Source organism: Podarcis pityusensis, assembly GCF_964106645.2.
Source record: "Podarcis pityusensis genome assembly, chromosome: 6".
In the NCBI taxonomy this organism is placed as follows: Eukaryota; Metazoa; Chordata; class Lepidosauria; order Squamata; family Lacertidae; genus Podarcis; species Podarcis pityusensis.
The window spans coordinates 2,357,072-2,377,905 of NC_138030.1; the positions used below are offsets into that span (position 1 = coordinate 2,357,072).

Below are 20,834 nucleotides of genomic sequence, written 5' to 3' on the forward strand. Positions count from 1 at the left end.
TGCTCCCAAGGATTTATGGCAATAAAATGGTTTGCATCACTTCAAGGAGCAACATGGCTTTGGAGCTGGATTCAGATAGGGAACATGTGGCCTTCTACAAATCCCATCATTCATGGCCATTGGCTTTGCTGGCTGCTGGGACTGCTGGGAACTGAAGTCCAAAAGCCACTAGTGGACTGCAGCTTCCCCATCTCTAAACTACAGTGGTACCTCGCAAGACGAATGCCTCGCAAGACAAAAAACTCGCTAGACGAAAGGTTTTTCCGTTTTCGAGTTGCCTCGCAAGACGAATTTCCCTATGGGCTTGCTTCGCAAGACGAAAACGTCTCGCGACTTTGTTTCCTTTTTCTTAAAACCGTTAAAACAAAGGGTGCTTAGCTTGAACAGCTGCAGTTGCGACTTGACTTCGAGGAGCAACTGTTAGCACGTGGTTTTGTAGCCTTTTCTCAGACTTTGCTCACTTTTGAAGCTTTTCCAAAACTTTTCCAGAACTTCTCTTGCATCCATTTGGTAAGTTAAACTTTTAAAACTTTTTTGGGGGGTTTTGGATTTTGGGTTGGGGTGTTTGGGATTCAAGGACTTGGTGTTGTGGGGGGGTTTGCAATAATCTGGGAGCTTGTGGGGCTTTTTTTGGAATTTTTATGATTTTCTGTGACCATTGGGCCAGATTGTTTTTTTTCAAAAAAAATTTCCTGAGTTTGAATTTCTGAGTGCTGGCTGGCTGGGGGAACAGTTGGAGAGGTTTCTGTAGGAATCTGGGACCATTGAGCCATGTTGTTATTTTTTGAAATTTTTTTTTTGTCTGGGTGGGGGAACAGTTGGGGAGGGGTTTGCAGCAGTTGGGGAGGGGCTGGGGGAGCAGTTGGGGAGGGGTTTGCAATTTCTGTGTGGTGGGTGGGTGGGTGTCTGTGGGAACAGTTGAGGTTTTTGAAGGCATTGGTGATTTTTGAAGCTTTTCCAAAACTTATTTTGCAGCCATTTGAGGTTTCTGAAGACTTCGGTGATTGATTGTTGAAGCTTTTCCAGAACTTCTCTTGCATCCATTTGGTAAGTTAAACTTTTAAAACTTTTTTGGGGGGGTTTGGATTTTGGATTGGGGTTTTTGGGATTCAAGGACTTGGTTCTGGGTTTTAATTTCTGTGTGGTGGGTGGCTGGGTGCTTTTGAATTTTTTGGATTTGAAGCACATCACTGATTTCTTTTTCTTTTTCTGAGTTTACGAAGGTAAGAGCTGTGCTGCCATGGGACCCAAGAAGACTGCTGCTGCGGTGGCTGGCGAGAGGAAGAAGGAGAAGGTGACGCTGGAAATGAAGAAGGAGATCATCTGGAAGCACGACGGCGGAATGCGTGTGACGGACATCGCCAGGGAGTACGGGAGGAATCCATCAACCATCGGGACCATCCTGAAGATGAGGGAGAAGATCCTGGCGACTGATGCAGCCAAGGGAGTCACCAGGATCGTGAAGAACCGCCCAGCTGTTCTGGAGGAGGTCGAGAAGTTGCTGCTCATCTGGATAGAAGAGAAGCAGCGTGCAGGGGACACAGTGTCTGAGGCCGTCATTTGTGAGAAGGCCAAGGCCTTGCACGATGACCTCATCCGGGAACAGCCAGGAACCTCAGGCGAGCCAGAAGTCTTCAAGGCAAGCAGAGGTTGGTTTGAACGGTTCAAGACAAGATCTGGCATCCACAGACAAGATCTGGCATGCAAGTGGAAGGAGGTGCAGACTTTTGCAGAGCAGCACCACCCTGAGAAGCACGTGGCACATGACGTTGGGAACATTTTTGATACGAGGGTCATGTCGCCTTTCAGGGAGGTGCTGAAAAGGCGGATGAAGCAGCAGACTATGGACAGGTTCTTGAGCAAGAAGCAAAGAGTGGAAGAGGAGCCTTCTTCGAGTGGTCCCCCAGAGTCTTAGAAAATGTACTGTACACTTTGTTGATTTTTAAATGTTTTTCTGTCATGTTTATAAAGTTAATTTATTTTCCCTTCAATTTTTGAACTGCTCTTTACAGTATGTGTGACTTTAAAGAGCAGTTAATAAACTGTTGTTGTACCAAATTTGGCTTTGTTTGGACTTTTTTTGACCATAGGAACGCATTAATTGATTTTCAATGCATTCCTATGGGATTTCGTGATTTGCAAGACGAAAAATTCGCTAGACGACAAAACTTGTGGAACGAATTAATTTCGTCTTGCGGGGCACCACTGTACAGGAAGAGAAAACTAGGATCAGATAAGAAGACACATTTGCAGGGATCACTTTACGGCAAGCTTACTGCCTGAGAAATGACCCAGCAGTATGATTATTGCTTATTTATTAACTTCTGTTCTGCCCCTTAGCCAAAAAGCAGTTTACAAAACAACAGCAGTAAAGGTAAAGGGACCCCTGTCCGTTAGGTCCCGTCGTGACCGACTCTAGGGTTGTGGCGCTCATCTCGCTTTACTGGCCGAGGGAGCCGGCGTTTGTCCGCAGACAGCTTCCGGGTCATGTGGCCAGCATGACTAAGCCGCTTCTGGCGAACCAGAGCAGCGCACGGAAACGCCGTTTACCTTCCCGCTGGAGCGGTAGCTATTTATCTACTTGCACTTTGTGCTTTCGAACTGCTAGGTTGGCAGGAGTAGGACAGTGCTTACCCTCAAACTTACAATCTAAAAGGCATGACACAAGTGGAAATGTGGAAGTGGAGGGAAGAGGAAAGAAGGAAGTTCAGGTATGTGCATATGAAGCTGCTGGGGGAGGTGAATAGCAGGATTGTTAACAGGGACTGGGAGTATGGTCATATGGTGTCAAATTTTTGCATGGCCGTCTCCACTGGCTACCAGTCCATAAAAATGCTGCCATTGACCCTTTTAAAGCCCTGAATGACTCTTAAGAGTCCAGGTTGCCTTAAAGTGTGATTTTCTGGGGCACCTCTCCGGTTCTCCCATGTGGTATAGGCAACAGCTACCAGAGAAGGGCTTTTCAGTGGTGCTGGAACCCTCTGGCAACAGGGGTCTGGCATTGTGGTCCCTTCCCTGCTAATTAAGACCTTCTAAAAAAGTATCCCAGGCTTTTCAATCTTAAAACTTCGTAATGGTTTTTAATCTTCCAGGGACCCTTGAGGACATTTTGATGCTGCTGTGAGTTTTGTTGTGCCAACTGAATTTTCTGCTGCATTATAATTTCTGCTGTTCTATCAGTTTTTATAGGGTGATTCTGTAGTGCATGGGTAGGCAAACTAAGGCCCGGGGGCCGGATGCGGCCCAATTGCCTTCTAAATCCAGCCCGCAGATGGCCCGGGAATCCTTCTGTGTGTTTTTTTGTGTTTTTTTATTAAGGGTTTTCTTGTTTTACAGAAGTAAGTGTAATGTCTTGCGTGTTTTTACATGAGTAAAATGTGTCCTTTTATTTTAAATGCTTCTCTGGGTTATTTGTGGGGCCTGCCTGGTGTTTTTACATAAGTAGAATGTGTGCTTTCATTTAAAATGCATCTCTGGGTTATTTGTGGGGCATAGGAAATCGTTCATTCCCCCCCAGAAAAATATAGTCTGGCCCCCCACAAGGTCTGAGGGACAGTGGACCGGCCCCCTGCTGAAAATGTCTGCTGAACCCTGTTGTCTTTACTTGTTTTAACTCAATTACTTGGTTTCGATTACTTAAATTGCAGCACCAACATCAACAAAACAAACAAGCCATGTTATTCCAGGGGTGATGCTGGTGCTGTGACTGGAGTTTAAAACGCCTGTGCTCAGAGTCATGCAGTGGGTTGGATTAGATGATCCTCAGGGTCCCTTCTAACGCCACAATTTTGTGTTCTTATGAAAATAGTTTGTTTTTATTTTTATTTTGTGCTGCTGTTGCTCTGATAAGAAACAACCTCTTTCTCTGGACTAGACGTGGGACTTTCCCCCACGATCCCTCCAACTGACCCTTACCTCGGAAGTAAGCGGCCGGAAGAAAACCCCACGGGGCTTGTTTCCGAGTAGACCCGATCCGACGGCGGGGCAGGAAAGCGAGGCCTGACACCCGCCCCAATCCACCCCCCAACCTGCCAACTCATGCGCGCTTTTCCTCGGCGAAAGATCTCCCGGCCGGGCTTACTCGCGAGTAATAGCGTCCCCGGGGAGCCAAATCGAAAGCGGCTGCGCCGGCAGGGGCGGAGCGCGGCGGGGAGGAGCCGGGCGAAGGCGGTAGTGGCAGCCGAGGAAGGCGAGCGATCGGGGCGCGCAATGGGGCTGCTGAGCTTTGCGCGCGAGCCGGTGCCGGAGACGCTGAGCTCAGACCTGCAGCAGCTCAACCAGCTGAGCTCCCAGGTGCAGCCACCGGCGGAGCGGGGGGCTTGGGAGCGGGGGACACACCTATTTTCCGAACATTGGGGCGCTGGTTGCCGAAGACCCCCCCCAAAAAAAAACTGGCGCTGGGAGGAGGAACCCTCCGGCCAGTGGGGCTGGCGCGTCGCCACGGGGAAGGAAGCAGGGCGCACGAGCGCGCGCTACACTCCTGCGCTTCGCTGCGCGTCATCCTAAAGAGCGACCCCCCCCTCCTCCCCCGGAGGAGATCCTCTGGACCGGAGTCCCGGCGCGCCCGGAGGCTCCGCGAAGCTGCGTGAGCAGGATCGGGGCCCCCGGCTTGCTTTTAAAAGCCTCGCTGGTCTTGGAGAGGGTTGGAAGGGACCCCCCAAGGCTACGAACTCATAGCTCTTTTAAAATGCGTTTTTAAAGATTCACTCAGGGAAGGAACCAAAAAGCAAAACAGTTGCGATCAGCGTTTTAAAAAATAAATAAAACCCAGACTAGTTATTGGTATCCAGTCTTCCAAAGAAAAGCACATGATTATGGTTAGTTTGATATTCTGCCTTCGGAAACGGCACCTCGCGTTTTATCCGTGTTATTTTAGTTGCCCGTGTAAATGTGGGGTGTAGTACAGTATTTGCAAGATTGTAAATGATCGGTGGAAACTGGATTAGAAGGAATAAACTTTAATTTAGCCATGTGGTACTGCAAAACTGAATCTTAGGCAAGATGCCCCGTAGCTTCCTTTCTCTGTCGGCCTCGCCACAACCTCCACCTTACGACCATGTCTAAATCACTTGATTCCCCATGAATATTTCATCTCCCTGTTTTTTTGAAAAACAAAAACCTGTATCTCTTTGGTCTTCTGATCACCCTGTCTCTCTCTTTACCTAGTCTCAGATAATTCAGAGTCCAAAATCTTTGGCTGCAACTCTTGCCCTCTCCAGGGTGTTGTTGGTGGGGTTTTGTTGTGGTTTTTATTCTTATTTTTGCTGTTGTTGGTGTTACCTTTTTTGTATCTTTATTTTGGATCTTGCAGTGATGGCTGTGTATTTTTAAAAATGTTTTGTTTATGGCTACTTGAACGTTGTAGCTACGTATTTCTTTTCCTGTTGTCAGCCGCCTTGAACATAGTTTGAACTATGGAAAGGCGGCGTTCAAATAAAATTAGGGATGCATGTGTATGTCTTGAGACTCTTGACTGATTCAGTTCAGGAGGGGAGAGTTGCTCTTGTGCTTGAATCCTGTTTGTAGGTTTCCCATCTGGTTGGCCTTGAAAGAATAGGATGCTGGGATAAATACAGATCTAATAACTTTTGTGTTATTATAGGTATACCTCTGATCCAGCTGCAACACTGTCTTCTTTTAATTTTGTCTCCTGACACCATATATTCATTATTTCCAAGATTATAAATGATGCACAGGGACTGGATTCAAAGGAATAATTTTTATTTAGCAGTGTGCTGCTGCAAAACTATACACGACAAACTGCTGCATTCAGCTTCCGTTCCCTGCTGGTCTCACCCAGAATTCCTTCCCCGCATACAACTATTTCTAAATCACTTTAGTTCCTGCTCACGATACATCAGGCTCGCGTTATCCCTCCCTCATTGCACAGCGAGCATATCTGACCAAAGGCACCCAGCGAATTTTATGTGTGCCGCCTCAATAGCTGATGCTCTTAAACGGTTCCTGCTTCTCCTTGGTTCCTGCAAGTCCACTCTTCTGGGGCCACTTTTTATATAACCCCCCCCCAAAATAACTCTTTATTAGTGTTATTATTTTTTAAAAGTTTATACAAAATTCTGCAAAGTACCATGTTATCAAAACAGGATCTGATGGCAACATACGTTGCCCACATACTGTTGAACAAATATAGACATGAAATGAAGCCAGAATAAATAAACCACAGGCATGCTGCGATAGCTCACTTGGTGGAGCATGAGACTCTTCATCTCTGGGTCCTGGGTTCCAGCCTCAAGTTGGGCGAAAGATTCCTACCTGTCGGGGTAGATGATTCTTGTGGTTCTTTCCAACTCTGCAGTTTTATGCGGATGCATGGAAGGCAGCGACATAATGATTAGACAAGACAAGGTTAATTAAACAATGACCCTGCTTTATTGCATTAACCATATTTGTTTGTAGACCAAGCGGGGGTCCTCCTTCCTTACAAATGAAATAAAGTCAAACCAAAGAGGTATGAAATCATCCTTTTTTTCCCTTTAGTGCCTAGGGACTTATTAGTTAGTTTTCCCAGCAGGGTGATATCCCTGTGGCTACCACAGAGGTACCGTATCCTTTTTTCCCCCAAAAAATTTTTTTGTTGGTTTTCACAATATTATAAACAAACAAACAAACACACAAGACAAACAAACAAAACAAACATAAATCATAGCCTTATTAAAAATTACAGTTATTAACTTTGTTAAGTGACTTCCTCACTTCCCCTTGGTTGAATTTCATTGCATGTCCTTTTAACAGTTTTCCAAATCCCAATTTTCATGACATTTAACTTAAACATTAACATTCTTAAATCTTCACCTTATAGAATTAAACATATTAATTCATCACTTAACATAAATAAAATCCTAAGCCTACTAAGTATCTGCAAGCTATTTCCAGTTAGTTTAGCTTAACAAATTTAACTAAATAATCATTAAATTTATTCCATTCTTCCTGATATTCCTCCTCCTTCTGGTCGCGGACTCTTCCGGTCAGGTCGGCTAGCTCCGAAAAATCCACCATCTTCATCTGCCATTCTTCTATTGTTGGTAATTCTTGGGTTTTCCACATTTTAGCCAACAAAATACGAGCAGCAGTTGTGGCATACAAAAATAATTTAACATCTTTCTTGGCCAATTCCAAACCTGTTATTCCAAGAAGAAAGGCCTCTGGTTTCTTTATAAATGTATATTTCAACATTTTTTTCAATTCATTATAAATCTTTTCCCAGAAGTCTTTCAGCTTGAGACAGGTCCACCACATATGATAAAAGGTTCTTACCTTTTCTTTACATTTCCAACATATATTGTCACAATTATGATATATCTTTGCTAATTTTACAGGAGTCAAATACCATCTATACATCATTTTCATTATATTTTCCTTTAGCAAAGTACATGCGGTGAGCTTGACCACTTTCTTCCACAATCTTTCCCAATCCTCAAACATTATATTATGTCCTACATCTCTTGCCCAATCTATCATCACAGATTTAACTTGTTCATCTTTTGTATGCCACTCCAACAATAGCTTTAGCTGGCTGCTAGAACTCTTGAGCCAGGCTCCTGGAGAACTCATGAGCTTTCTGTCTCCACTCCAACCTGGTAGCACAATAAAAAGCGCAGCTGTTAGTCATGCCTTTTTCGCATTCCAGGTATCTCCCTCAAGGTCATGCTTCTGTTTTTGGGGTTATCACCTCATCCAAGAATGCGACCGCTTTGCTCTCCTGGATGCCCTGCCTTCCGACCCTATGGCTGAACTGTTTCGTGATTTATTTACTTTTTTGGGGGGGGGAATGCTTGTAGGATTTTATTTTGATTATTTAGTTCATAATATGTACGCACCGCTTGCAAAAAGGAAAAGAAAACCCTCAGGGTGGTTTTCAAAAAAGGCAAAACAACATCAATAAGAAAAAATGCTAACTTAGGACTTTTGGAAAGGTGAAATAACACGAAACTAAAAACAGATTAAGACTCTCGTCAACTTTCTAAACATCTGTTGTTAGCCGCCCTGAGCCCGGCTTCGGCTGGGGAGGGCGGGATATAAATAAATAAATAAAATTTATTATTATTATTATCTGGGTTGGCTTGTCTAAACAAGAATGCTTTAAGCAGGCGCTGAAAAGAGTACAGCGAAGGTGCCTGCCTGATATCAAGTGGCATGGAGTTCCAAAGGCCCTGCCACACTAAACGGGCGAGTTCCTGCAAATGAGCAACGGGCTTTATGTAGCACCTGTAACAGCACCTGTTCTAAATAGCCGAGTGGTCGTACATGCGGAAAGGCGATCGTGTAGGTAAACTGTTTGCATTCAGTGCTAGTCCTCCCCAGGGTAAAGGTAAAGGTACCCCTGCCCGTACGGGCCAGTCTTGCCAGACTCTAGGGTTGTGCGCTCATCTCACTCTATAGGCCGGGAGCCAGCGCTGTCCGCAGACCCTTCCGGGTCACGTGGCCAGCGTGACAAGCTGCATCTGGCGAGCCAGCGCAGCACACGGAACGCCGTTTACCTTCCCGCTGGTAAGCGGTCCCTATTTATCTACTTGCACCCGGGGGTGCTTTCGAACTGCTAGGTTGGCAGGCGCTGGGACCGAACGACGGGAGCGCACCCCGCCGCAGGGATTCGAACCGCCAACCATGCGATCGGCAAGTCCTAGGCGCTGAGGTTTTACCCACAGCGCCACCCGCGTCCCCCTCCCCAGATTAGACCAACTGAAATCAATGAACATTGCTAGCATAGAACTGAAGAATTGGAAGGGACCCCGGGGTCATCTAGTCCAACCCCCTGCGTTGCAGGAATCTCAACTCAAGCATCCATGACAGGTGGCCATCTGTCTGTCCATTAATTGTAGCAGGTCTACTCTGAGTAAACGTTAGTTGGCTGCAACCCATATTATTATCATTATTGTTTTTTAAAAAAATATTGTTTCTTAATCCTTAGCACTCTGCCAGAGCTCTGTAGGCTCCCTGGTGTGCAAACAGGGCTGCTGCCTCTCTCTGGGGGATTTGGAGAATGCCCAGCGCATGCAAACAGAGGATTCAAGCGCTCCTGTGTGGAGGTCGATACCTTTTAATTGGGCCAGCTCTCCTTATTTGCAAACTTGCAAAATAAAGATAAATTGGACTCCTGGGTGTCACATTTTCCACAGAGCTAGTTTGCTCCTAAGGCTGTAACATTTAAGTCAATAAATTGAATTGATGCATTAAACACTTTTCAGCTTAAAGGCCCAAATTGGGCGGCTGTTTTTAAAATGGTGAATTGTGCTTCATGTGTTGGTGTTGACCTTTAAAGCCCTAAATGGCCTCGGCCCAGTATACCTGAAGGAGCATCTCCACCCCTATCATTCTGCCTGGATGCTGAGGTCCAGCGCCGAGGGCCTTCTGGCAGTTCCCTCACTGCAAGAAGCAAAGCTACAGGGAACCAGGCAGAGGGCCGTCTCGGTGGTGGCGCCCGCCCTGTGGAACGCCCTCCCACCAGATGTCAAAGTGAACAACTGCCTGCCTGCCATTTAGAAGACATCTGAAGGCAGCCCTGTTCAGGGTAGTTTTTAATGTGTGACATTTTTATGTATTTTTAATCTTTGTTGGAAGCCGCCCAGAGTGGCTGGGGAAACCCAGCCAGATGGGCAGGGTACAAATAATAAATTATTATTATTATTACTTGCAAATCCACAGGTGATTCTGGCAGTGGTTGCAGAAGAAGCCCACCATTCAGGAATGAGACCCCCTTCTAAGATGGTGCCCCCAATTTGGCTCCCTCCAGATGTTTCGGTCTACAACTCCCATCAGCCACATCTGGAGGGCACCAAGTTGGAGAACCCTGGCTATAGACACACATGCACACACACACAGAAGCCTGGCCAAACATAAACATACAGTCGTACCCTGGATCCCAAACGCACTGGAACTCGGACGTTTTGGCTCCCGAATGCTGCAACCCCGGGAGTGATTGTTCCGGTTTGCGAACATTGTTTTGGGATCTGAACGTCCCTACGGGGCTTCCGATTGGCTGCAGGAGCTTCCTGCAGCCAATCAGAAGCCACAATTTGGTTTTCAAACATTTTGGATGTCGAACGGACTTCCAGAACGGATTCCGTTCGACTTCCAAGGTACGACTGTATACATGTTCCTTGCAAAGGGAGGGAGGCAGCTGGCTACACTTTTCCTGGACCTTGGAGGTTTAAGCCAGCTGGAAGGGGCTCACCCATAGCTGTCAACTTTTCCCTTTTCTTGCGAGGAATCCTATTCGGAATAAGGAAATTTCCCTTTGAAAAAGGGAAACGTTGACAGCTATGGGCTTGCCACCCTGGGCCTCAGATAAGCTGTGCACCCACCTCTGTTGATATGCAAATATATGCAGAATTAATTAAGCAATTAAAACTCATAACTGTTGTTCAAGGTGGGTAAGATTTATTTAATGAGGCCACCAGCCTCTCCTATTCACTTTCACAAGGAAGCTGGTATTAGAGCAATCTTAGGTTGAATTGGATTACTGCGTAATTGAGTTCCAAGTCTTAAAGGGAAGAGTTTTGGCAAGGGAATCAGGACCTTCGTGTTGTGGGGCAGGATGTGTCCCTCTTCCCAGGTCCATCTAACTTGATGGCTCCAAACCACTGCCTTCGCATACCCAGGCTGAACCACCGAGTGCCTTTTAAAAGCTATATATACAGAGGGAAATTTGGATGATTGTTGTTCTTTTAAAAAAAGGAATAATCTGCATTAGACACGGGAACGAGCAGGAGAGGTGGGCCCAATCCCTGGCAGGTCTTGTGTTGCTGACACCTTCGTTTTGTCTCTCTCCAGCAATTCTCCACTCTCGCGGAAGTGGTTTTCCGATTTCTGCAGGAACCCAAAGAGGTAAGCCGCCCACAGCAATGTCGGCAAGGTAACATCCGAGGGGGTTAGCTGAGGCTATTTTTGCTGTAGTTTTACTCAAGGTGAGCAACTTAGAAGCAGCAGGAGCAGCAGATTTTAATGCTAATCACAGTAGCATTTTTGCATGAGATAAAACGAAAGGCCAGCCACCCTGTCACAAGTCTGCAAGTTCTTTTCAATTCTTTGTAAAGTGTAGATTGTTGTTCTCATTTTATTATTATTAATAATAATATTATTATTGGGCATTGAATTACAAGAGGATCTGTCCTGGAGTGTCAACACAAGGGGGCTTGTGAAGAAGGCGCAGCAGAGACTGTACTTTTTGAGAATACTAAGGAAAAACCATCTTCCGCAGAAACTGCTGCTTGCCTTCTATCACTGTGCCATTGAGAGCGTGCTCACTTATGGCTTATGTGTGTGGTACGGAAGCTGTACTACCCAGGACAGGATGGGGTTGTGCAGGGTTGTTAAGGCAGCAGAGAGCATTTTTGGCTGCCCACTCTCCACCTTAGAGCAGATTTATGCCACAAGGTGCCATAGGAAGGCACTGGACATAGTAAAAGATCCATCGCATCCTGGTCACTGTCTCTTCGAGCTTTTGCCGTCGGGACGGAGATACAGGACGATGAAGACAAGAACGAGCCGTCTTAAGAACAGCTTCTTCTCCAGAGCGATCTCGGCCCTGAATGGGAAGCCCGGACTTGCTGTATTATACTGTATTGATTAATTAGTGTTTTTATGGAGCAGTCAAGTAATTTCGTTGTCCCCGAAGGGGGCAATGACAATAAAGATATTATTATTATTATTATTATTATTATTATTATTATTATTATTATAGCAATGTCATGAAAGTGATTATTATCTCAACCTGAAGGACAAGGTGGGATGCATATTCTGTTAGGGCGCATTCCAAGCAATAGCAGACCATGACATATCAGCAGAGGAGCATGTGTATGTTTAAACATGAGATCCTATATGTTGTTGCTGCTGTTGTTGTTTGTTTGTTTGTTTGTTTGTTTGTTTGTTTGTTTGTTTATAACCTGCCCATCTGGCTGGGTTTCTCCAATCACTCTGGGAAGCTCCCAACAGAATATTAAAAACATGATAAAACAGCAAACATTAACAACTTCCTGATTTTTTAGGGCTGCCTTCAGATGTCTTCTAAAAGTCAGATAGCTGTTTATTTCCTTTACATCTGATGGGAGGGCGTTCCACAGGGTGGGCGCCACTACCGAGAAGGCCCTCTCCCTAAACAAATGCAGTCAGCCACAATAATAATAATAATAATAATAATAATAATAATAATAATATTGCCCTTCATCTGAGAATCACAGGGCAGACTTGCCCCCTTTGCTGACCTCTAGCAATCACACTTTTCTATCGCCAACTCATTCTCATCCCTTCCTTTGGGGCCCTGGGGTTTGGAACAATTTTATTGGACTGTTTGAAAAGAAAGAAAGAAATACTGTGAGTCTGATGGTTTCCTCCTCACCAGATCTTCTCCAAAGTTAGCCATAATGAGCTCTGTGGGGCTTCCTCCCAGGTAAGGGAGAAACAGGTTCTAAAGTCAAGACTATTAAAACGAGGCCTTCCTTAATTTACGACTTGCGCCAGGATCTCGCCCCTTCTTTGTGCCTCTTCCTTTAATGACTGCTCAGCTTTCCCTGCCGAAACAAGTCATAAATTCTGCCCGAACTTGGGCAGACATCTTGGAAACCACCAGATGTTTAGCTAAAATTATGCCCTGCTTTCTCAAACCAATTCCTATAAAAGGAGGGGGGCTCCTGTCTCTAAACATGGACGGAGATGTCGGCTAAAATAAAAAATAACAAAGGTTATAATATTATATTATATTATATTATATTATATTATATTATATTATATTATATTATTATTATGGCAGTAGTCAGACAGCAGAGAAATATGTCATTCATCAACAACACAGGATCCCCAGATTGTTTCTTAAGGCCACTTTTCACCCTGCTGTTTACAAGTTGGGAACTTTTCCTTGAACATCTGATTCTCAGTTCCATCAGAGACTAAGGTTACTTCTAAGCTCTGAACAGGAAATATTCAAAATCAAAAGCTAGCCAAAGGTGGTGGTGGTGTTGTTGTTTAGTCGTTTAGTCGTGTCCGACTCTTCGTGACCCCCTGGACCAGAGCACGCCAGGCACTCCTGTCTTCCACTGCCTCCCTCATGCTGGTAGCTTTGAGAACACTATCCAACCATCTTGTCCTCTGTCGTCCCCTTCTCCTTGTGCCCTCCATCTTTCCCAACATCAGGATCTTTTCCAGGGAGTCTTCTCTTCTCATGAGGTGGCCAAAGTCTTGGAGCCTCAGCTTCAGGATCTGTCCTTCCAGTGAGCACTCAGGGCTGATCCCTTATTTTCGAGGCTGCTGGTCCCTTATTTTCAAATCTGTAAGTTGACAGCTATGCTCCGTGGTCCCTTCGAACTCTACAGTTTTATGATTCAAAGTCCCCGTGAACTCAGTGGAACTGACTTTGGAGTCAGGCAGGCATAGGATTGCGCCAGAAACTCGCACCCGTCTGCAGCTTGGAGGTGTGGATCGCGCTGTGTGCTCTTCTCCTCTTACAGGTCGAAAGGTTCCTAGCTCAGCTCTCTGAATTTGCCACCAGCAATAAACTCAGCCCGGGCCCTTTGAAGAACATTGTTAAAAGCCTCCTGTTGGTGCCAAATGGTGAGTGGCGGCTTGGGGGTCCCTGGCGGTGTGTGGGTGCCGGCCGTACACCAGGGGAATCGAGAGAGGAGCTTCTCCCCTCTTTCGTGATGGGACCCCTCACAAGGGGGGCAGCTGCTCAGTGAAGTAATAATAATAATAATAATAATAATAAAATTATTTATTTACCTACAGGACCGCCTCTCCTGGTATGCCCCACGGAGGACCTTACGGTCTTCAAACAAAAACATCTTGGAGGTCCCAGGCCACAGGGAGGTTAGGCTGGCCTCAACCAGAGCCAGGGCCTTTTCGGCCATGGCCCCGATCTGGTGGAACGCTCTGTCACAAGAGACTAGGGCCCTGCGGGACTTGACATCTTTCCACAGGGTCTGCAAGACGGAGCTGTTCCACCAGGCCTTTGGCCAAGGCACAGCCTGACCCCCTCCTTTGGTAATCCTCACAGAACTCTAGCCCAATGGTTGCCATTAATCTGATTTGAAGTGATTTTATAATGAAATGATTTTAGAATATGGTATCATTTTACTGTTGTTAGCTGCTCTGAGCCCGGCTTCGGCTGGGGAGGGTGGGATATAAATAAAATATTATTATTATTATTAATACCCCGCCCTCCCCAGCCAGAGCCGGGCTCAGGGCGGCTAACACCAGTAAAATTACAATTTAACAAAAAACCAATTTTAAATACAGGTTAGAAAATAATTTAAAATTCAGCCTCATTTTAATAGTAGCCCATAGATCAAAACCATAAGGGGAGGGAAACATAAGGGTCAGACTGAGTCCAGACCAAAGGCCAGGCGGAACAGCTCTGTCTTGCAGGCCCTGCGGAAAGATGTCAAGTCCCGCAGAGCCCTGGTCTCTTGTGACAGAGCGTTCCACCAAGTCGGGGACAGTGCTGAAAAGGCCCTGGCCCTAGTTGAGACCAATCTAACCTCCTTGCAGCTTGGGACCTCCAAAGTGTTGTCATTTGTGGACTTTAAGGTCCTCTGCGGGGCATACCAGGAGAGGCGGTCCCGTAGGTATGTAGGAACATAAGGAGAGCCAGGGTGCAGGATCAGGCCAAAGGCCCACAGAGTCCTGCATTCTGTTCTCATGGTTGCCAGCCAGATACCCACAGGAAGACCCCAACCTAAGCACAATAGCAGCGCTTTTGATTCACAGCTAGGACAGATGCATCAGGACCAAGTAGCCACTTGTCCCCACGGATTTGTTGAAACTCCTTTTAAAGCCATCCACGCTGCTGAATGTCTTGTGGCAGTGAGTTCCAAAGTTAAAACCGTGCGAAAAAGTACCGTATTTTTCGCTCTATAAGACGCACCAGACCACAAGACGCACCTAGTTTTTGGAGGAGGAAAACAAGAAAAAAATATTCTGAATCTCAGAAGCCAGAACAGCAAGAGGGATCGCTGCACAGCGAAAGCAGCAATCCCTCTTGCTGTTCTGGCTTCTGGGATAGCTGCACAGCCTGCATTCGCTCCATAAGACGCACACACATTTCCCCTTACTTTTCAGGAGGGAAAAAGCGAGTCTTATAGAGCAAAAAATACGGTATCTCATCAAGAATCTTCCAACGTCCCATTTTGGCGACTGCCTTATTCCAGCGCTTAACTCCATACAGTAGCGATGTTGTCTAACCAGACTTCTCTCTCTCTCCCCTTTCCCCCCTCCATCTGTCTGTTTTATGCCTTGTTTATCTCAGGTGCCCTAAAGAGAGGTCTGTCGGCAGAGCAGGTTAGAGCAGATCTTATCACCCTGGGTAGGTCTTTTTGAAAAGCCTCCGGCGATTCTGGAAGGTGGACAGTGGCTGCCGGCCTCTCATTTAACCGTCTTGAATTTCTCCTGCAGGGCTGAGCGAGGAGAAGGCCAGCTATTTCGAAGAGCAGGTACTATGAACATTCCTTTCGCTACTGAAATTTTAATTCCGCAGGGGGGAAAGGTGCTTTTCCTCTGCGCTGCCTGTTCTCTGAACTAATTGCACAAATCAAATGAAATACTGTGAAAATCCCTGAAACGAGAAGTAATCGACTAGATATATTATCTAATGGAAATAAACTAAATAATAAGAAATATCAAAATGCTTAAGGAAAAAATTAGAAATTTGAATTTTAGGTTTTTCTATTTTTTTCCTTAAGCTTTTTGATTTTTCTTATTTAGATAAAAAACAAATACCGCATTTTTCGCCCTATAGGACGCACCGGCCCATAGGACGCACTTATTGGGGGGGGGGATAAAGAAAAAAAATATATTTCCCCCCCCCGAGCCCCAAAGAGCAAAGAAGCCATGACAGCGAGCGGGATGGATCCGTTCGTTTTTAGCCTCGGGGCTGGGGGTCCAGGAGCGAAGGCGAGGTTGCGCAATCTCGCCATCACTCCCAGAGCTTGCGGGGCTGGGGGCGGGGGAAGCCCGAGCTTCCCCAGCCCCCAGAACAGGCTGTTGCCCGCAAGCCTTGCGAGCCCGCAGGAACTCCCCCCGGGCGCGCAAGGCTTGCGGACACCTGCATGAAGCACGGGGCGTCCTCCGGAGGGCGCCCTGTGCTTCAGGCTGCAGGCTGCTGCCCGCAAGCCTTGCAAGCCCGCGGGAACTCCCGCCGGGCTCGCAAGGCTTGCGGATAGCTTCCTGAAGCCTGGAGAGGGAGAGGGGTCGGTGCGCACCGACGCCTCTCACTCTGCAGGCTTCAGCGAAAGCCTGCATTCACCCCATAGGACACACACACATTTCCCCTTCATTTTTGAAGGGGAAAAGGTGCGTCCTATAGGGCGAAAAATACGGTAAAACAAAACCTACATACAGCAACAGTCTTTTGTGTTGTGTAGGCTCCTAGGATGTAAGTCATGGGCCCCACCTGCTCCCTAAAATATCACTGGTTTGCTCATTTCTATACACAGTGGTACCTTGGTTCTGAAACTTAATCTGTTCTGGAAGTCCGTTCCAAAACCAAGGCGCGCTTTCCCATAGAAAGTATTGCAAAACGGGAATAAATCCGTTCCAGACTGAAACAGCAATTTAATTTCACTGTTAATATACTTCTTAATTTTATTCCAGTTTGACATTTACTTTGATAAAATACATATTTTGTTATGCGCAAATGGCTTTCGATACCTATTAGGTCCATAAATTACCATATAGCATATATTCAACACAAAAAACAGCGACAGTGTGTTGTTGACAAAGGACAGCTGGACATAGAAAGGGCCCCATTACCTTCAGGAATTGAGAGCCTCATCAAACCTAAATCCGGCCCTGCGTCTTGCGTGTGAAACTCTGGAAGCCAGGCTTCCGCGAAGGTGGTCTTGGGTGGAATGGGGACTCCGGACACACATGCCGGTTTTTGTTTCATTTTGCTTTCTGCAATCTTTCCAGTGGAAGGAGAAATCGCCTACCCTCTCCCGCCTGGCTGTGGGCCAGACCCTGATGGTGAACCAGCTCGTAGACATGGAGTGGAAATTTGGAGGTGAGCGGAGTTGGAAGGGACCCCAAGAGTCATCTAGTCCAACCCCCTATGGCCCCAGGTGCCTCCACCCCACGGAAGCCCCGCCTTCCAGATTCCCCAGGGCACCCACATTGATTTTCTTTGTTCTCTCCGGCAGTTACAGCAGGAAGCAGCGAACTGGAGAAAGCCGGAAGCATCTTCCTGCAGGTGGGTATCGTGCCGTGCAAGAGGCGATGCTGTTTTTGAAAGACCCGCTCAGGTAGAGCCAGGGGCAAAAAATAGGGTGTTGGCACAGGCGCTGGGAAAAGGCCATCCTGTATCCCGCAGACGCTTGTGCCTGAAGAATTCAGCGTCCCAGGAAACTCTGCTTTTGTTTTGGTTTCCAAAAACCAAGTTTCTAGTATGGCAGCAGAGAGAGGCTTGAAAGTGTTTGGGCAGTGCGGTTTGGGGAGGTAGGCGGAGGGCTGAGAGGGCATCCCAGTGGTACGGGACTTCAGCATCTTTGGTCCTCCCCCTGGCTAGCAGAAGCAGCAAAATAGTGAGGTGGTGCAACAGATCTGCCTTGGAGGTGTGCCTTATACAGGTGGCAGAACTGGAGCCCTCCAGCTATTTTGGACTACAGTTCCCATCAGCCCCAGCCAACATGGGACTCAGTGCTCATTTTGGGTAGGGTGATAGGTGCAGATTTCTTCCCCTTCGCAAATCTCCATCCTTTCCTGTGGGTCACAGCCCAGAGTGGCTTGTCTCTGTCCCCCTGTCCAGAAGCATCCATGCACACACCCTAATTCCCAACTCCTCAGCCACTCCATCTACCGCCCTGCAAAAACATTACCGGTGGAAGAATCTCAGGGTTTTCTCTTTGCAGAAAAAAAGCACAGTGTTTTAACATTTCTCGCCTGCTCACTTGGATGCAACTTCCTTTATTCTGACAAAATAAACCTGATTTTTATTTCCAGCTGAAATTGGTGGTTAGGAAAGGAAACAAAGTGGAGCCTTTGTACATGGGTGAGTGAGCCATTATTTTGTCCTGGGGGGCGTTCTGCAAAGAGAGGGAGGCAGTTGAAGCCCCAGGAAGGCTGAAATTGCATCTCCTGCAAAAGACATTGCAAGGGCATGTATTTTGGGATGGGGGGGTGGGGGGAGCTGCTTCTTTCAACTAACTCTAAGGTCAGAGTTTTCTCCCTCGACTTTAGTGCATTCAGTGGTATCCAATTTAATAGTATTATTATTATTATTATTTATATCCCTCATTTTCCACAGACTGGCACTCAGGGCAGCTTGCACAAATTAAAACAACACAGATAAAATGCAAAAAGCTTAAAAAGGTAGCAGTGATAATGGTTAAAAGCATTATTATTATTATTATTATTATTATTATTATTATATTTTGGGAGCTGCAGCTGTAAAAAGAAAACTGCTCAACTAGTCAAGCTCCAGTGGAGATCTCTGGGGATGAACGGACACTTATATCATTTTGCCTCTTACTCTCCTTTTCTCTGAACTTACTAAAAGTCCCAAATGCTTCAGCCCAGCCAGATGGGCGGGGTATAAATAATAAAATCACCGTTGTTATTACTAATCTTTCTTCTGTCCCCTTGATCATTTTGGTTTCCCTTTTCCGAGCAACGATTAACTTGCTGCAGGGAAAACAAAAGTGCTTTTCTTGTTTGGTGAGTCCCGAATCATTTCCGTTTTTCTTTCTTCTCTCTCTCTCTCCCTGCCCGCGGAACCAGAGCTGACGCTGCCTCAGTTTTACAGCTTCCTTCACGAGATGGAGAGGATGAAAACCAGCCTGGAATGCCTCAGCTGAGTTTCCTGTGGGTCATCGGCGCTGCCTGCTTAAAACCAGAGAGTGAAAGCTGAACGTCCACCATCCAAGGCCCCTGGACCAGATCCTCCAACCACCATTTTCCCCATTGAGAGGTTTGGGGTCAAAGACGCACCCCGCTTTTAAAGTCTGGCTCACTTGGGGCTCTAAGACAAGGACTGCGGGGGGGGGGAATGTTTTGTAAAACCTGCAGAAGTCTGGTGTTTTTTATCTCTCTGGCTGCATAAAAGGCTTGTTTAGGGAGCAGATAATGCTCCTTGAAAGAGGCTTGAGGAAGCAAAAATAAAATGGGGGGGGGATGATGTTTTGCTCTCCTTGAGAGGAAAAGGTGGCAGCTATAAAATCTCCTTTAAAATCTTTTTTAAAAGTGTAATTTAGAACATTGGTTTGCATAACCCACTGAGGAAGAGAGTAACACAATAAAATTCAAAACATTAGCAGTTCATTGCATAGTTATTCAAAAACCATCCTTGGAGGTTTTTAAGCCGAAGTTGGGTGGCCTGGATACTTCAGCTGAGATTCCTCCACTGCAGGGGGGGGGGGACTGGATGACTCTCAGGGTCCCTTCCAACTCTTAATGATTCTAAAACCCAGTTTGGTTTAATTAACTTGGCAAAACTGATGAACCGGGTTTCGAAGTCTGATAGTCATTTGCACCTCCAGCACACACACACTCACACCCGCCACCTCCTTGCCTCTTCGTGCCCCCCTGGGCAATCCACACCCCCCCCCCCAGGAGGTGCCAACGCCTATTTCAGAACCACTTTCCCTGAATGGAAGTACAAATTCGCCATAGCCTTGCCCAATGGGATGCGGGTGGCGCTGTGGTCTAAACCACTGAGCCTCTTGGGCTTGCCGATTAGAAGGTTGGTGGTTCGAATCCCCGCGACGGGGTGAGCTCCCGTTGCTCTGTCCCAGTTCCTGCCAACCTAGCAGTTCAAAAGCACACCAGTGCAAGTAGATAAATAGGTACCGGTGCAACAGGAAGGTAAACGGCGTTTCCTTGTGCCAGAAGCGGTTTAGTCCTGCTGGCACATGACCCGGAAATCTGTCTGTGGACAAACGCCAGCTCCCTCGGCCTGATAAGCGAGATGAGCGCCGCAACCCCAGAGTTGCCTTTGCCTGGACTTAACCGTCCAGGGGTCCTTTACCTTTTACCTTTATAACTTTGTCCAGATCCTTGCACTTCTTATCAGTAGCCCCCTTCATTTGCAAATGGATCTTCCAGCATTGCCTAATACTTTTGTGGGATCAGGGATCTCTGAAACCTGCCTCTTTCCATTCCGTGGGATTTTTCCGGCCATGTTCCAGAGACGCTCCAATGCATCCCTGGGTTCTTCCTTTTTTCACCTCACTGAAGGGGGGAAAGGGAAGAAAGTTGTGCAAGTTTGCCCAAAAACGCCTCTCAAAAGAGGAAGGCATTCACCAAAGGCCAGACACCTTGACATGCCACCTTTGGGTGAAGATTGCCAGATGATGGGGGCCACTATTTTTTAAAAAAAAAAATTTTTTAGCCTTCCTACAGAGCAGCTGTCACCAGCCTGTTTCTCTCTAGATGTTTTGGACTACAGTAATCATAATAATTTTATTATTATGTGACAGGGTTGCCCCAGCCACTGGGTGTCTCCTAACAAAATATTTAAAAACACAATAAAACATCACACATTAAAAGCTTCCCTATATAGGGCTGCCTTCAGATGTCAGTGGAAAGTCATGTACAGTGGTACCTTGGTTCTTGAACTTAATCCGTTCTGGGAGGCTGTCCGACTCCCGAAACCGTTCAAAAAGCAAGGCGCAGCTTCTGATTGGCTGCGTGAGCTTCCTGCACTCAATCGGAAGCCGCGTCAGGCGTTCAGCTTCCAAAAAACATTTGCAAACCGGAACACTTTCGGGTTTGCGGTATTCAGGAGCCAAACCTTACAACTACGAAGGTACCACTGTAGTTGTTTGTCTCCCTGACATTGGACGGGAGGGCGTCCCACAGGGTGGGTGCCACCATCTAGAAGGCCCTCTGCCTGG

General features: G+C 46.6%; 2 protein-coding genes across 3 annotated transcripts; both read left to right on the forward strand.

Moving 5' to 3' along the window:
• The first annotated feature begins 202 nt into the window (after window positions 1-202).
• On the forward strand, window positions 203-2,058 carry LOC308480188 (putative CENPB DNA-binding domain-containing protein 1). The gene is made up of 2 exons (XM_081011624.1): window positions 203-510; window positions 976-2,058. The coding sequence occupies exon 2, from the start codon at window positions 1,241-1,243 to the stop codon at window positions 1,913-1,915; it is 675 nt and encodes a 224-aa protein (XP_080867750.1). The 5' UTR covers window positions 203-510; window positions 976-1,240; the 3' UTR covers window positions 1,916-2,058.
• Window positions 2,059-2,483: 425 nt separating this feature from the next.
• Window positions 2,484-19,252, forward strand: COMMD7 (COMM domain containing 7). Of its 2 annotated transcripts, none has more exons than XM_081011589.1 (9): window positions 2,484-2,711; window positions 10,792-10,845; window positions 13,461-13,563; window positions 15,257-15,313; window positions 15,403-15,440; window positions 16,918-17,008; window positions 17,145-17,194; window positions 17,944-17,992; window positions 18,721-19,252. In XM_081011589.1, the coding sequence occupies exons 1-9, from the start codon at window positions 2,499-2,501 to the stop codon at window positions 18,795-18,797; spliced, it is 732 nt and encodes a 243-aa protein (XP_080867715.1). In that variant the 5' UTR covers window positions 2,484-2,498; the 3' UTR covers window positions 18,798-19,252. The 2 variants fall into 2 exon arrangements, with proteins under 2 accessions (XP_080867715.1, XP_080867714.1); XM_081011588.1 differs by lacking the exon at window positions 2,484-2,711 and adding an exon at window positions 4,024-4,293.
• The last annotated feature ends 1,582 nt before the right edge of the window (window positions 19,253-20,834 follow it).